At 41.8% G+C, this 14,397-nt stretch overlaps 1 protein-coding gene across 27 annotated transcripts in view; it reads left to right on the forward strand.

Moving 5' to 3' along the window:
• Positions 1–14,397, forward strand: part of mybpc2a (myosin binding protein Ca) — a 48,996-nt gene that overhangs the window by 5,910 nt on the left and 28,689 nt on the right. For 4 of the 27 annotated variants that reach the window (XM_042327751.1, XM_042327740.1, XM_042327746.1 and 1 more), the window contains exons 2-4: positions 8,810–8,830; positions 9,297–9,332; positions 9,468–9,473. The exons of 1 other annotated variant lie outside the window; for it this stretch is intronic. In XM_042327751.1, coding sequence (XP_042183685.1) covers positions 8,810–8,830; positions 9,297–9,332; positions 9,468–9,473 — 63 coding nt within the window. Of the gene's footprint in view, positions 1–8,809; positions 8,831–9,296; positions 9,333–9,467; positions 9,474–9,894; positions 9,910–10,823; positions 10,845–11,666; positions 11,688–14,397 lie in introns of all 27 variants that reach the window. 22 more of the 27 variants (XM_042327745.1, XM_042327749.1, XM_042327752.1 and 19 more) reach the window with 14 other exon arrangements.

A 14,397-nucleotide genomic window follows, 5' to 3' on the forward strand; every position in this document is an offset into this window, starting at 1 on the left:
ACGCACAGCGGTATAAATAGACCCTTTGAATATAAATCTCCTCTTGAGTCCTTATGTGAATATGCCCGCTTGGTGCTATAGTTGAATATATTTATGAAAATGTGAAAATGCCTGCATTATACGCAGGTCGACGATGATTTTCATGAATCTTGCCCCGTATGCAGAACTGAGCTTTTTCCAGTAGATGGGCCAGCTGCAAAGTCAAAATCGTCTGTATCGTAAAAATGAATGAAAATAATGAGCTTTTTGGTCATAATTTAAGGTTAGGGTTAGGCATTCGGGTTAGCAGTGTGGTTAGGTTTAGGTTTTGATGACTTTGTGACTGTGCCAGCTAGTGACCACCCTTCAGAACTGCATCCAGGGTAAGATTCATGACAATAAATTCCAACCTGCGTATTATACCATGGTGACTTTTATAGATAAACAAGCACATGCTGATGTCTAGATAAAGATGTTTATTTGTATGATATACTGTAGGTTATGCACTTAGAAATATAATTACTAATTGAAGTACAATACTAGATACAACTACTAACACTGAACATTTGGACTTTATTAGCCCACACAGGAGGTTAGGTTTAGGTCCTCATATTGAAGTTTAGAGACCACAACTGATGTATAGAACAATCTTAAAATTATCTACTTTGGTTTAGAAACAAGCATCATGAAACCTCTAAACACAATAAATTCATTTGATTTGGTGAAAATCACCTGTTTGGACCTAACTTGCTTACTTCTTTTTCCATGTGGTTTCTTCCATGAAATGATGGAAGAAACCCCTTTGGCTCAACTTAACCCACTCTCCCATACTGATATGCATGATTTTTTGGGGTGTGCAGCATCACATGTGAGTAATGTTATGAGTAATGAGACATGTACGGTGCATTCGGGAAGTATTCAGACCCTTTTACTTTTTCCACATTTTGTTACGTTACAACTTTATTCTAAAATTGATTAAATTAATTGTTTTCCTAATGAATCTACACACAATAGCCCATAATGACAAAGGAAAAACTGTTTTTTAGAAATGTTGGCAAATGTATTACAAATAAAAAAGAGACCTTATTTACATAAGTGTTCAGACCCTTTGCTATGAGACTCGAAATTGAGTTCAGGTGCATCCTGTTTCTATTGATCATCCTTGAGATGTTTCTTCAACTTGATTGGAGTCCACCTGTGGTCAATTCAATTGATTGGACATGATTTGGAAAAGCCTGTCTATATAAGGTCCCACAGTTGACAGTGCATGTCAGAGCAAAAACCAAGTCATGAGGTCGAAGGAATTGTCTATAGAGCTCTGAGACAGGATTATGTCGAGGCACAGATCTGGGGAAGGGTACCAAAACATTTCTGCAGCATTGAAGGTCCCCAAGAACACAGTGGCCTCCATCATTCTTAAATGGAAGAAGTTTGGAACCACCAAGACTCTTCCTAGAACTGGCCGCCAGCCAAATTGAGCAATCAAGGGGGAAGGACCTTTGTCAGGGAGGTGACTAAGAACCCGATGGTCACTCTGACAGAGCTCCAGAGTTCCTCTGTGGAGATGGGAGAACCTTCCAGAAGGACAACCATCTCTGCAGCACTCCACTAATCAGGCCTTTATGGTAGAGTTGCCAGACGTAAGCCACTCCTCAGTAAAAGGCACGACAGCCTGCTTGGAGATTGCCAAAGGCACCTAAAGGACTGTCAAACCATGAGAAACAAGATTGTCTGGCCTGATGAAACCAAGATTGAACTCTTTGGCCTGAATGCCAAGCTTCACGTCTGGAGGAAACCTGGCACCTTGAATACAGTGAAGCATGCTGTGAGGATGTTTTTCAGCGGCGGGGACTGAGAGACTAGTCCGGATCGAGGGAAAGATGAACGGAGCAAAGTACAGAGAGATCCTCGATGAAAACCTGCTCCAGAGTGCTCAGGCCCCAAACTGGGGCGAAGGTTTACCTTCAAACAGGACAACGACCCTAAGCAGCCAAGACAACGCAGGAGTGGCTTCGGGACAAGTCTCTGAGTGTCCTTGAGTGGCCCAGCCAGAGCCTGGACTTGAACCTGATTGAACATCTCTGGAGAGACCTGAAAATAGCTGTGCAGCGATGCTCCCCATCCAACTTGACAGAGCTTGAGAGGATTGGCAGAGAAGAATGGGAGAAACTCTCCAAATACAGGTGTGCCAAGCTTGTAGCGTCATACCCAAGAAGACTTGAGACTGTAATCGCTGCCAAAGATACTTCAACAAAATACTGAGTAAAGGGTCTGAATTCTTATGTAAATGTAATATTTTTTTATATACATTTGCAAACATTTCTAAAACCTGTTTTTGCTTTGCCTTTATGGGGTATTGTGTGTACATTGATTGGAGAAAATAACAATTGAAAACGTTTAAGGCTGTAACCTAAACATTTTTGGAAGAAGGGAAGGGGTCTGAATGCTTTCTGAATGCACTGTATGTCAGACGTATGTCACACGTCTATAGGTTGTAGATATATCTGTGGTGTTGTGAGGGTCACCATTAACACAACATGTAGCCTTTTAACTCACGGTTGTAGACGCGTTAAAGTGTCATGCCTGCTCCCTCTACCCCTCCCTGGCACTCGAAGGCACCAGGCTCCCCAGCATCACGCACACCTGCCTTCCCCTGTCATGCGCATCAGCAATTATTGGTCTCACCTGGACTCAATCACCTGTGTCATTACCTCCCTTATATCTGTCTGTCTCAAGCTCTGTTTCCTGGTTCAGGATTAATGTTCGTATGTCATTGTGTTACCCGTGTGCTGACCCGCTGACGCTGTTCCTGTCTTGTTCCATGTCTGTTCCTCATCAAATGTTCAACTCCCCATACCTGCTTCTCTACTCCAGCGTCGGCCCCTACATTAGAGCCTATAGGCAGGTATTTCAGAAGCTCTCTAACATTGGCTTAGGAAAAGGAATCCTCACCACGCATACTGTAGATGCATTACCGCAAGGCTAAAATATATAACTCTAATGGTCGTATAAAACAAACATATGTTCTTTTCAAGATATCACAGATTCAACTCTTTAAGACAACTCTTGCTAATGTGAGCTGGGTCAGTGATGAAATTAGCGAACACTTCAAAGATTAAGCCTGTGAGAGTGATGTATAAAAAGAGGCCACACATGGCAGTAGACTGTCTATGGCATACTACTACTGTATCTGAGGGAGGAGAAGCAGACAGAGAAGGAAGAGGGGGAAATGTCAAGAGAGATTAAGAACATTCCACAGAGGTTACCCTTGAAAAGAGAGAGAGAGCGAGGGAGAAGTCGAGGGGGAGAGAGCTAAGAGAGTGTGTGTATATATATATATATATATATGAAATACTCAGGCTACCTGGTACGAATGTTGAAAGATTCTGTATATTTTGAGAAATAATATGATATCCTTAATCCATATCACCCTGTGAGTGAAGACGTGCACTTTCATTTACTGTATAGCATAGTTCATAGTTCAAAAGCCCCCCCACCCCATGCATTTCCATTTCTTATTGAATGGTAAAGAACTTGACATTTTGATTTGTCCCTGATTTAATCTGTTAATCTCAAATGATGATGATAATATAATATGATGGATTTTTCCCAAAAAGTTGAAGCACCACTTTTCAGAGCATTGAGGCTGAGGCATGAATACAGAGAGAAGAAATATCCTCCGTCATACATGTATGTATGTATGTATGTATATATATATGTATGTATGTGTGTGTGTGTGTGTGTGTGTGTGTGTGTGTATATATGTATATGTATATATGTGTGTGTGTGTGTGTGTATATGTATATATATATATGTATGTATATATGTGTGTGTATACTGAACAAAAATATTAACGCAACAGGCAACAATTTCAAAGATGTTACTGAGTTAAAGTTCATATAAGGAAATCAGTCAATTGAAATAAATTCATTAGGCCCTAATCTATGGATTTCACATGACTGGGAAAACAGATATGGATTTTGGTCACAGATAGCTTAAAGAAAAGGTAGGGATCAGAAAAACAGTCCCTATCTGGTGTGACCACCATTTGCCTCATGCGGCGCAACACATCTCCTTCGCATAGAGTTGATCAGGCTGTTGATTGTGTCCTGTGGAATGTTGTCCCAATCCTCTTCAATGGCTGTGTGTAGTTGCTGGATATTGGCAGGAACTGGAACACGCTGTCGTACACGTCGATCCAGAGCATCCCAAACATGCTCAATGGGTGACATGTCTGGTGAGTATGCAGACCATGGAAGAACTGGGACATTTTCAGCTTTCAGGAATTGTGTACAGATCCTTGCGACATGGGGCTGTGCATTATCATGCTGAAATATGAGGTGATGGCAGCGGATGAATGACACAGTGGTGAAAAAATACTTTCAAGTACTACTTAAGTTGTTTAAGTTGTTTCTTTGGGGGTATCTGTACCCTACTTTACTATTTATATTTTTGACAACTTTTACTTTTACTTCACTACATTCCTAAAGAAAATAACGTACTTTTTACTCCATAAATTTTCCCTGACACCCAAAAGTACTCGTTACATTTTGAATGCTTAGCAGGACAGGAAAAGGTTCCAATTCACACAATTATCAAGAGAATATCCCCGGTCATCCTTACTGCCTCTGATCTGGCGGACTCACTAAACACACATGCTTCGTTTGTAAATTATGTCTGAGTGTTGGAGTGTACCCCTGGCTATCCGTAAATAAAATAAAAAACAAGAAAATGGCGCCATCTGGTTTGCTTAATATACAGAATTTAAAATTATTTGTACTTTTACTTATATTTTAGCATTTACATTTACTTTTGACAGTTAAGTACATTTAAAACCAAATACTTTCAGACTTTTACTCAAGTAGTATTTTACTGGGTGACTTTCACTTTTACGTTTTCTATTAAGGTATCTTTACTTTTACTCAAGTATGACAATTGGGTACTTTTTCCATCACTTGAATGACACGACAATGGGCCTCAGGATCTCGTTATAATATCTATGTGCATTCAAATTGCCATCGATAAAACGCAATTGTATTCATTGTACATAGCTTATGCCTGCCCATACCATAACCCCACCACCACCATGGGGCACTCTGTTCACATTGACATCAGCAAACTGCTCGCCCAGACGACGCCATACACGTCTGTGGTTTTGAGGCTGGTTGGACGTACTGTCAAATTCTCTAAAACGACGTTGGATGCGGCTTATGGTAGAGAAATTAACATAAAATTTTCTGGCAACAGCTCTGGTGGACATTCCTGCAGTCAGCATGCCAATTGCACGCTCCCTCAAAATGAGAGCTGTGGCATTGTGTTGTGTGACAAAACTGCACATTTTAGAGGGGCTTTTTATTGTCCCCAGCACAAGGTGCACCTGTGTCACGTTCTGACCTTTATTTCCTTTTGTTTTGTATTTATTTAGTATGGTCAGGGCGTGAGTTGGGGTGGGCAGTCTATATTTGTTGTTCTATGATTTTGGGATTTCTATGTTTCGGCCTAGCATGGTTCTCAATCAGAGGCAGGTGTCATTAGTTGTCTCTGATTGAGAATCATACTTAGGTAGCCTGGGTTTCACTGTTTGATTGTGGGTGATTGTCTATGTTGATTGCTTGTGTCAGCACAGTTCTCATTAGCTTCATGGTCGTTATTTCGTTAATTTTTTTTTGTATAGTGTGTTTCAGTGTTTTCTTTATTAAAATTCATGATGAACACATGCCACGCCGCATTTTGGTCCTCCGATCCTTCTCGCCTCTCCTCTTCAGATGAAGAGGAGGACGTCCGTGACAACTTGTGTAATGACCATGCCGTTTAATCAGCTTCTTGATATGCCATCTTGGCAAAGGAGAAATGCTCACTAACAGGGATGTAAACTGATTTGTGCCCATAATTTGAGATATATAACCTTTTTGTGCATATGGAACATTTCTGGGATCTTTTATTCCAACTCATGAAACATGGGACCAACACTTTACATGTTGCATTTATATTTTTGTTCAGTATATATTTAGAAGAAGGCTTGACAGTGATGGGGCAGCTTGGGTAGAGAAATGTAGGAAATCAAACACTGGTTCATCAACTATCTCACAGGATATTTGTTAAATATACACCATGGTATCCATCTCTCCCATGACTAAATCTGATGGAGCTGACCCTCAAGCCCTCAACTGAACACTTCTCACCATATCTGACCCCTGATGGCCTTTCTCATTTACCTCTCCCTCTCGCTCCTTCTTACTTTCTCTCATTTCTCGGCTCTCTTTTCTCTCTTTCTCTCGCTCTCATCTTTTCTGTCTGTCTGTCATTCTGTCTGTCTCTCTCCCTCGCGCTCTATGACTTAACGCTGTACTTAGAACTTTTGGTATGAGTACGGCAGATAGACAGACACTGAGCTGGCCTGTGATAGAGAGAGTGCTGACAGGTCGTAACCAGAGAGAAGCCTTGGCCAAACTGGGCTGAAGGCCTGAAGGAGAGAAGGGGTTGGGTGTTGGTCTAACCAAAGACAATCACTTGTCAAATTCCGGCCTGTTTTTATAGTATCCTAAGGCATCTTATTTAGCAACGGAATCTAGGGATGGTCTCATCTATCAATTTCTGCTATCATACATTTTCATAGGAATCTGAACAGGGGATTTGACTGGTAACCACTGTCCTGGAACATACTGTAGTATAGGGACAGGATTTGTCATTTTGATTGCTGACTTCTACACTGATGTCACAGAGGAGACCATGCAGTGATAGTCACTACATGTTCCATATTTCTCCTGTGCTTCACAACAGCCACTCATCCTGTGTCATTTAACAATGTCATGATGGGTGGTTAAACAAATGCTTTGTGCCAGCTTAGGACACAAGGCCTTGTCATCGGGGCTTACCGTCTCATGGCATGTGCTCAATGGTGCATAACACCCATCCCAGTCAACAACAGTGGACTGAGCAGCAAATGAAGCATCAGAACTTCACTGACCCACTTACCCTCATCTATGGACTGAAAAAGGCTCAGAACCTGGGCTAAAGAAGGCTTTTAATGCCCTGTGCGTCAAAGATCCCCCGAGACCTAAGACAGTGGGTGTTGCCAGGGATAAAACTAGATGTGCTGAGAACGCTAACATATTGCTGCCTGAAAAACAAACCTTTTCAAAAATAGATGTGTCAGTTGATCAGTATGCCAACACTGAGAACACAGCCAGGGTCATTCAGCACAACCAGAGTGTCAAGGCCAAAGCTTAAATCTCAGAATCACAGTTCAGTATACTCATGGGACAATAGTTCTGAAAAGTCAGTTGTGATTGATCAGATGGAGATGGTTTGGGAGACTTGGTTCATGTTCTACATTCTGTGGTTGGGTAGTTTAATGGATTTAGCTGACTACAAACCCCAAGGCACTGAGACTATTTATGTTATCACTTTAACAGGTGCTCTGAACAAGGACACTGTCTGTACAAATTATAGCTTTGGATGGCAGATCCATGTGTCCGGCGAGAGTTTGAGCCAGAGATCATTACCATTACTGTGTGGTTCAGTTTGTTTTTCAGTAACTAAGACTTCATCTCTACAGTCATTGTAAATGACATCGCCAAAGTCAAGGATCGGTAGGATAGTCAGTTACTAAAAAATATCAAAGAACGCAGCCTCAAGACTAAGATGCTTTTGATAAACCCTATCAAAACCCTAATATAGCCTCCAACAGTCTACTCAGCAAATTGGATGCAGTCTATCACAGTGCCATCCGTTTTGTCACCGAAGCCCCATATACTACCCACCACTGCGACCTGTATGCTCTCGTTGGCTGGCCCTCGCTTCATATTTATCGCCAAACCTACTGGCTCCAGGTCATCTATAAGTCTTTACTAGGTAAAGCCCCGCTTTATCTCAGCTCACTGGTCACAATAGTAGCACCCACCCGTAGCACGCGCTCCAGCAAGTATATTCCACTGGTCACCCCCAAAGCCAATTCCTCCTTTGGCCGCCTTTCCTTCCATTTCTCTGCTGCCAATGACTGGAACGAACTGCAAAAATCACTGAAGCTGGAGACTCATATCTCCCTCACTAACTTTAAGCAGCAGCTGTCAGAGCAGCTCACAGATCACTGCACCTGTAAATAGCCCATCCAACTACCGCATCCCCATACTGTTATTTATTTTATTTATTTTGCTCCTTTCTACCCCAGTGTCTCTACTTGCACACTCATCTTCTGCACATTTATCACTCCAGTGTTTAATTACAATATTGTAATTATTTCGCCACTATGGCCTATTTATTGCCTTGCCTCCCTTATCCTACCTCATTTCCACACACTGTATATAGACTTTTTCTATTGTATTATTGACTGTATGTTTGTTTATTCCATGTGCAACTCTGTGTTGTTGTTTGTGTCGCACTGTTTTGATTTATCTTGGCCAGGTCGCAGTTGTAAATGAGAACTTGTTCTCAACTAGCCTACCTGGTGAAATAAAAAATAAAAATGATCTTCTCTTTAAAACTTCCCATCTCTATCAAGAATATACACACAGTAGCCTCTGTTTCTATAGCATGTTGATGTTTATTGGGATGAAACTTGTCCTGGAGGCATAAATGAGTGATATCCACTACAAAGTCAAAATTAGCTATATATTGTAAAAAATTTATTTAAGGTTAGGGTTAGGCGTAAGTTTAGCAGTGTGGTTAAGGTTAGGGTTAATTATTTTATGATTTTGTGGCTGTGCCAGCTAGTGACTACATGGCAGAGCTGCCTCCAGTACATGAGTCATCCCAATGAACGCCAACCTTTTTTTCTATATACAGTGTACTTATTACATTGACTCCAATTCCAATACTATTTCTTTGCCAGAGGCAATGCCTGAAGAAATTGGTAAGAACTGCACAAAGCAAGGTTGAGTGAATGTGCAACTCCTCTGTGGTTACATTAGAATATGTATTTGTTTATCGTATGAACTTATGTGTTATGTGTCTACGTACCGGTATAATATTGTATGTACAATGTACATGGGAATGCATTAATGTATCAACATTCTGAATTTACACTACAGTGCTGTGTGCATGCGTGGATTATTATCTAGACTTCTACATAATACATGTGCATTCAAATCATTTGTGAATGTTTGTATGTATGCATGTTTGCACAGTGTGAAGTCAAATATTGGTAATTCACAGTGGTGATTATTTTATATTATATCAACTATATTGTAAGTTTAATGGTCCATGATGTTTTCGAGATGGTATGGTTGGAATCTAACCTTTGCCCTCTTTACATACTACTGATGAAAACATATGTCACTTAGTTATTCATTATTGTATATGTTTGTCTTTAATTTTAGCAGCCAAGACAGATAAGGCTGCAGCAGCACCTGCTGGTGAGTCCACTCATAACAAATGGATGACAAATACTTATACATGAAATACTTCAATGAATGGTTAGGCCTGTACTACAATCAATGTCTGATTTCAATTTTTCTCCTTTTTTATTTTTACATTTTTTATTTTTACAGATAAGGGTGGGTGAGAACAGGGCATGTGTGTGTGTGTGTGTGTTAACCTGTGTCCCTTTGTGTGTGTTTGTTAGTCAGTAGGGCATAACCATCCCTTCATCATTCCAATGTAATGTCGGTTAACTGTTTTCCCTCACTCAGCAAAGCCAGCGGAGGATCATGGTAAGGCCTCTAAGACCAATCACAGAAGTAGCTTTCTGTGGGGATGAGACAGAGTGGCCATGCATGATTCTCACCACCCACCATGACAGTGTTGATCAGACAGAACGCCAATACACTTAACTTAGGCTTCACACGTTTATATTGACGCCTATCACAATATCCTACTGGTTTATGCCTGACAAAGCAGACTATATTCATTTAAATTATATATTTGTCATTATTCTTCTGATTCTTATTCTGTTTTCTTTGTTACCTGAGATAACAGGTCACCAATCAGTTGGTAAGAGTTATTGTTATTATGTTATTGTTGAGGTGATGTTTGTTATATGGGTTATTTTGGCAAGCACTGGAGTGTGTGTTTCTGGGTGTGTGTATGTATCTGGGTGTGCGTGTGTGTGGTTTGGTCTGTGTGAGTGTGTTTATTATTTTTTATTTTGTGTGTGTGTACTCTGTAAAAAAACAAAAAAATCTGTTGGATCAACGTACATTTGTAAAACAACCAGCTGCAATAGGATTGTGAGTTTGCTCAACAAACTCACAACAAAAAACAATTGTACGTTGAATCAACATCTTTTTGTTAGTGTATACATACATGCATACGTGGAGGATTGTTCAGGAAATGTTTCGGATGTGTATTTCCTTGTACTCAGTGTGTGAGTTTGTGTGAGTGTCTGCTACTGCAGTATACCACCTTTATTACACACTTACTCCACACTGAAATCCTCTCGTTTTAGTGGCAGAGGCCCAGCCTGCTGAAGAGGGTTAGAGCTATTCTGTTGTGTCATTTGTGGATGTATTGCATGAGGATGTGTGCAGGTATAGGTTTCTGTCCGTGTTGTATGTTTGCATCTGTTTTTGTACGTCTGTGTGTGTGTGTGGGCGTGTGTATGTGCGTGTGACTGTCTGTACATAATGCTAGCTCCAATACAGACTTAAGTCCAGTACCTCCTACTGAAATCCGTTTGTGTGTATTAACAGAGGCCCAGCCTGCTATAGAGGGGAAACATTTTTGTGGCTGAATGAATTACTTAAATAAGTGTATGCAGCACGAGCACATGGGTTGTTGTGTGTGTACACGGTAAGTTTGCATATATTGTGAGAGTGCTGTATGTGTACACCGTGCATCATGTCAGCTCTATTCAACAATGAAGTCCAGTCGTCCTCCCTGATAGCCCTGTTTATCTTTACTGACAGAAGGTGAACCTGCTGTAGAGGGTAAGAGCTGTTCTGGCTTAATATGGTCCTTCAATGTATAACACACACAGCATTAAGTTGAAGTCAGTGTGTTATCTACGGTTCATCAGAGAGATGGTGGAGGCATTTGCTTGTGGGTATACAAGTAATTTATGTGTGTGAGAGTGTACATGTAGGATTTTAATTTGAGCCAGATTGCTACAGCAGGAAAATAATCCTGCAGTAACTGGAAATGTGAATTATTATGTTGATTATAATTCATGGATATTTTTGTAGGGATACACTTTACGTTAAGGCAAATCAAGTCTGACGTTTTAAAGTGGAAATTACAAACTTTGGAAGCCTTTTTAAACCTTGAGTGCACGACAAGTTTGCATTTCCTGCTGTGCAGGAAAATTCTGATCAACAAAAGAGTGGTCAAATTAAGAACCTACATCTGTATGCATACTGCATTGATGCTAGCTTTGGTACAGACTCAGATAATTTGGTATCACTGAAATTCTGTCATTGTATTGACAGTGGTCGAACCTGTTACGGAGGGTAAGAGCTTTTCTGGCTAAATGTGTTAGTTGCGTCTGTGTACACTATGTGTTTGTGGATGTGTATGGGTGAGTTCATATTACGTCATGTAAGGCAGCTCTACTCAACATTTAAGTCCAGTTCCTTAAACCCTCTTATTTATAATGGGTAAGAGCTTTTCTGGCTGAATGTGATACTTACGTGAGTGTATGCAATGTATGAAGATAGCATTCTGTATGAACAGGTGTGTGTGTGTAAATCATGCCATATTTACTAAGTAATTACTCAAGTTCCTCTTCTAAAAGCCCTTCACTTTCTTGGCAGAAGACCGGTCTGCTATAGAGGGTAAGAGCTTTTCTGGCCTAACATGTCACTTGTACGGAATGTGTGTGTGTGTGCGTGTGCGTGTGTGTGCGCGTGTGTGTGTGTATATACGTGCGTGTGTGTGTGCGTATATACGCGTGTGTGTGTGTGTGTGAATGCTTACAAGGTGCAATACTACTTATTCAGTTCATCCCCCAAAACCAGCCTGCTGCAGATGGTAAGTGCTTCTCTAGCTGAATGTGTTACTTGAATGTGTGCGCATACTGTTATGTGGAAGTCTACCTGTATGTGTGGATAAGGTGCATCATGCTAGCTTTACAAATGGACAAAACAGTTTTTCTAATTCTACTCATTCTCAATTAATGCCTAATATCTTATCATTTTCATTAGCAGATGGTGTTACAGATAGCAAGAGCTTTTCTGGCCTATTGTGTCACTTGTAAAATGTGTATGTGATGTGTGTGCTTGTGTGCAGGACCGGCTTTAGCCTGTTGGGGGCCCTGAGCGAGATTTGGTTGGCTAACAAAATCAATGGGGGTTGAGACCCCGACAGAGTTTTTAGGGGGGGGTTGGGGGGCGTAAGTGACCGCTTTTGACGCTTATGCCTGGAGCTGGCCCTGTTTGTGTGTAATGATAAGTTGCATCATGCTAACATTAAAATCATATAATTTTCATTAAGAGGCCCAGCCTGCTCCAAAGTATAAGCTTTTCTGTCTGGATGTGTTACTTGTACAGAGTGGGTGTGCAATGTGCACCATGCTAGCATTACTAGTCGTGTGTGTGTGTGTGTGTGTGTGTGCCTACTATTATGTGGAAGTGTACCTGTGTGATTGTATGTATGTGTGTGTGCCTACTATTATGTGGAAGTGTACCTGTGTGATTGTATGTGTGTGTGTGTGTGTGCCTACTATTATGTGGAAGTGTACCTGTGTGATTGTATGTATGTGTGTGTGTGTGTGTGTGTGTGTGCCTACTATTATGTGGAAGTGTACCTGTGTGATTGTATGTATGAGTGTCTGGCGCATCATGCTAGCATTACTAAGTTATTTCACCCCCTGCCTAATATGTTATCATTTTCTGGTATAGATGGCCTAACATGTCACTTGTACAGTGTGTGTGTGTGAGTGGTGTGTTTGTCTTTTTAAAATGCGTGCCTCATGCTTAACAACTCATGTTAGTTAAATGTATCCCCTAAATCCTCATGATCTTTTATTAAGAGAGGCCCAGCCTGCTACTGAGGCTAAGATGTTTTCTGGTCTAACATGTCACTTGTGCATAATGTGTGTGGGAGAGTGTGTGCGTCCGTGCGTGTGTGTTTGTCTGTGTACGTACAAGGTGCAACATACTAGCATAATCACTGTGTTAGTTCATTCATCTGCTAAAATATTGTAGTATCAGAGGCCCAGCCTGCAACATTAACACAGGCCCAGCCTGCAACATTAACACAGGCCCAGCCTGCAACATTAACACAGGCCCAGCCTGCAACATTAACATATGCCCAGCCTGCAACATTAACACAGGCCCAGCCTGCAACATTAACACAGGCCCAGCCTGCAACATTAACACAGGCCCAGCCTGCAACATTAACACAGGCCCAGCCTGCAACATTAACACAGGCCCAGCCTGCAACATTAACACAGGCCCAGCCTGCAACATTAACACAGGCCCAGCCTGCAACATTAACACAGGCCCAGCCTGCAACATTAACACAGGCCCAGCCTGCAACATTAACACAGGCCCAGCCTGCAACATTAACACAGGCCCAGCCTGCAACATTAACACAGGCCCAGCCTGCAACATTAACACAGGCCCAGCCTGCAACATTAACACAGGCCCAGCCTGCAACATTAACACAGGCCCAGCCTGCAACATTAACACAGGCCCAGCCTGCAACATTAACACAGGCCCAGCCTGCAACATTAACACAGGCCCAGCCTGCAACATTAACACAGGCCCAGGCTGTAATATTAACACAGGCCCAGCCTGTAACATTAACACAGGCCCAGACTGTAATATTAACACAGGCCCAGGCTGCAACATTAACACTGGCCCAGCCTGCAACATTAACACAGGCCCAGGCTGCAACATTAACACAGGCCCAGCCTGTAACATTAACACAGGCCCAGGCTGCAACATTAACACAGGCCCAGCCTGTAATATTAACACAGGCCCAGCCTGCAACATTAAAACAGGCCCAGCCTGCAACATTAACACAGGCCCAGCCTGCAACATTAACACAGGCCCAGCCTGCAACATTAACACAGGCCCAGCCTGCAACATTAACACAGGCCCAGCCTGCAACATTAACACAGGCCCAGGCTGTAATATTAACACAGGCCCAGCCTGTAACATTAACACAGGCCCAGACTGTAATATTAACACAGGCCCAGGCTGTAACATTAACACTGGCCCAGCCTGTAACATTAACACAGGCCCAGCCTGCAACATTAACACAGGCCCAGGCTGTAATATTAACACAGGCCCAGCCTGTAACATTAACACAGGCCCAGACTGTAATATTAACACAGGCCCAGGCTGTAACATTAACACAGGCCCAGCCTGTAACATTAACACAGGCCCAGGCTGTAATATTAACACAGGCCCAGCCTGTAACATTAACACAGGCCCAGACTGTAATATTAACACAGGCCCAGGCTGTAACATTAACACAGGCCCAGGCTGTAACATTAACACAGGCCCAGCCTGTAACATTAACACAGGCCCAGGCTGT

The sequence above is a fragment of the Oncorhynchus tshawytscha genome, linkage group LG09 (genome assembly GCF_018296145.1).
Source record: "Oncorhynchus tshawytscha isolate Ot180627B linkage group LG09, Otsh_v2.0, whole genome shotgun sequence".
Taxonomy (NCBI): Eukaryota; Metazoa; Chordata; class Actinopteri; order Salmoniformes; family Salmonidae; genus Oncorhynchus; species Oncorhynchus tshawytscha.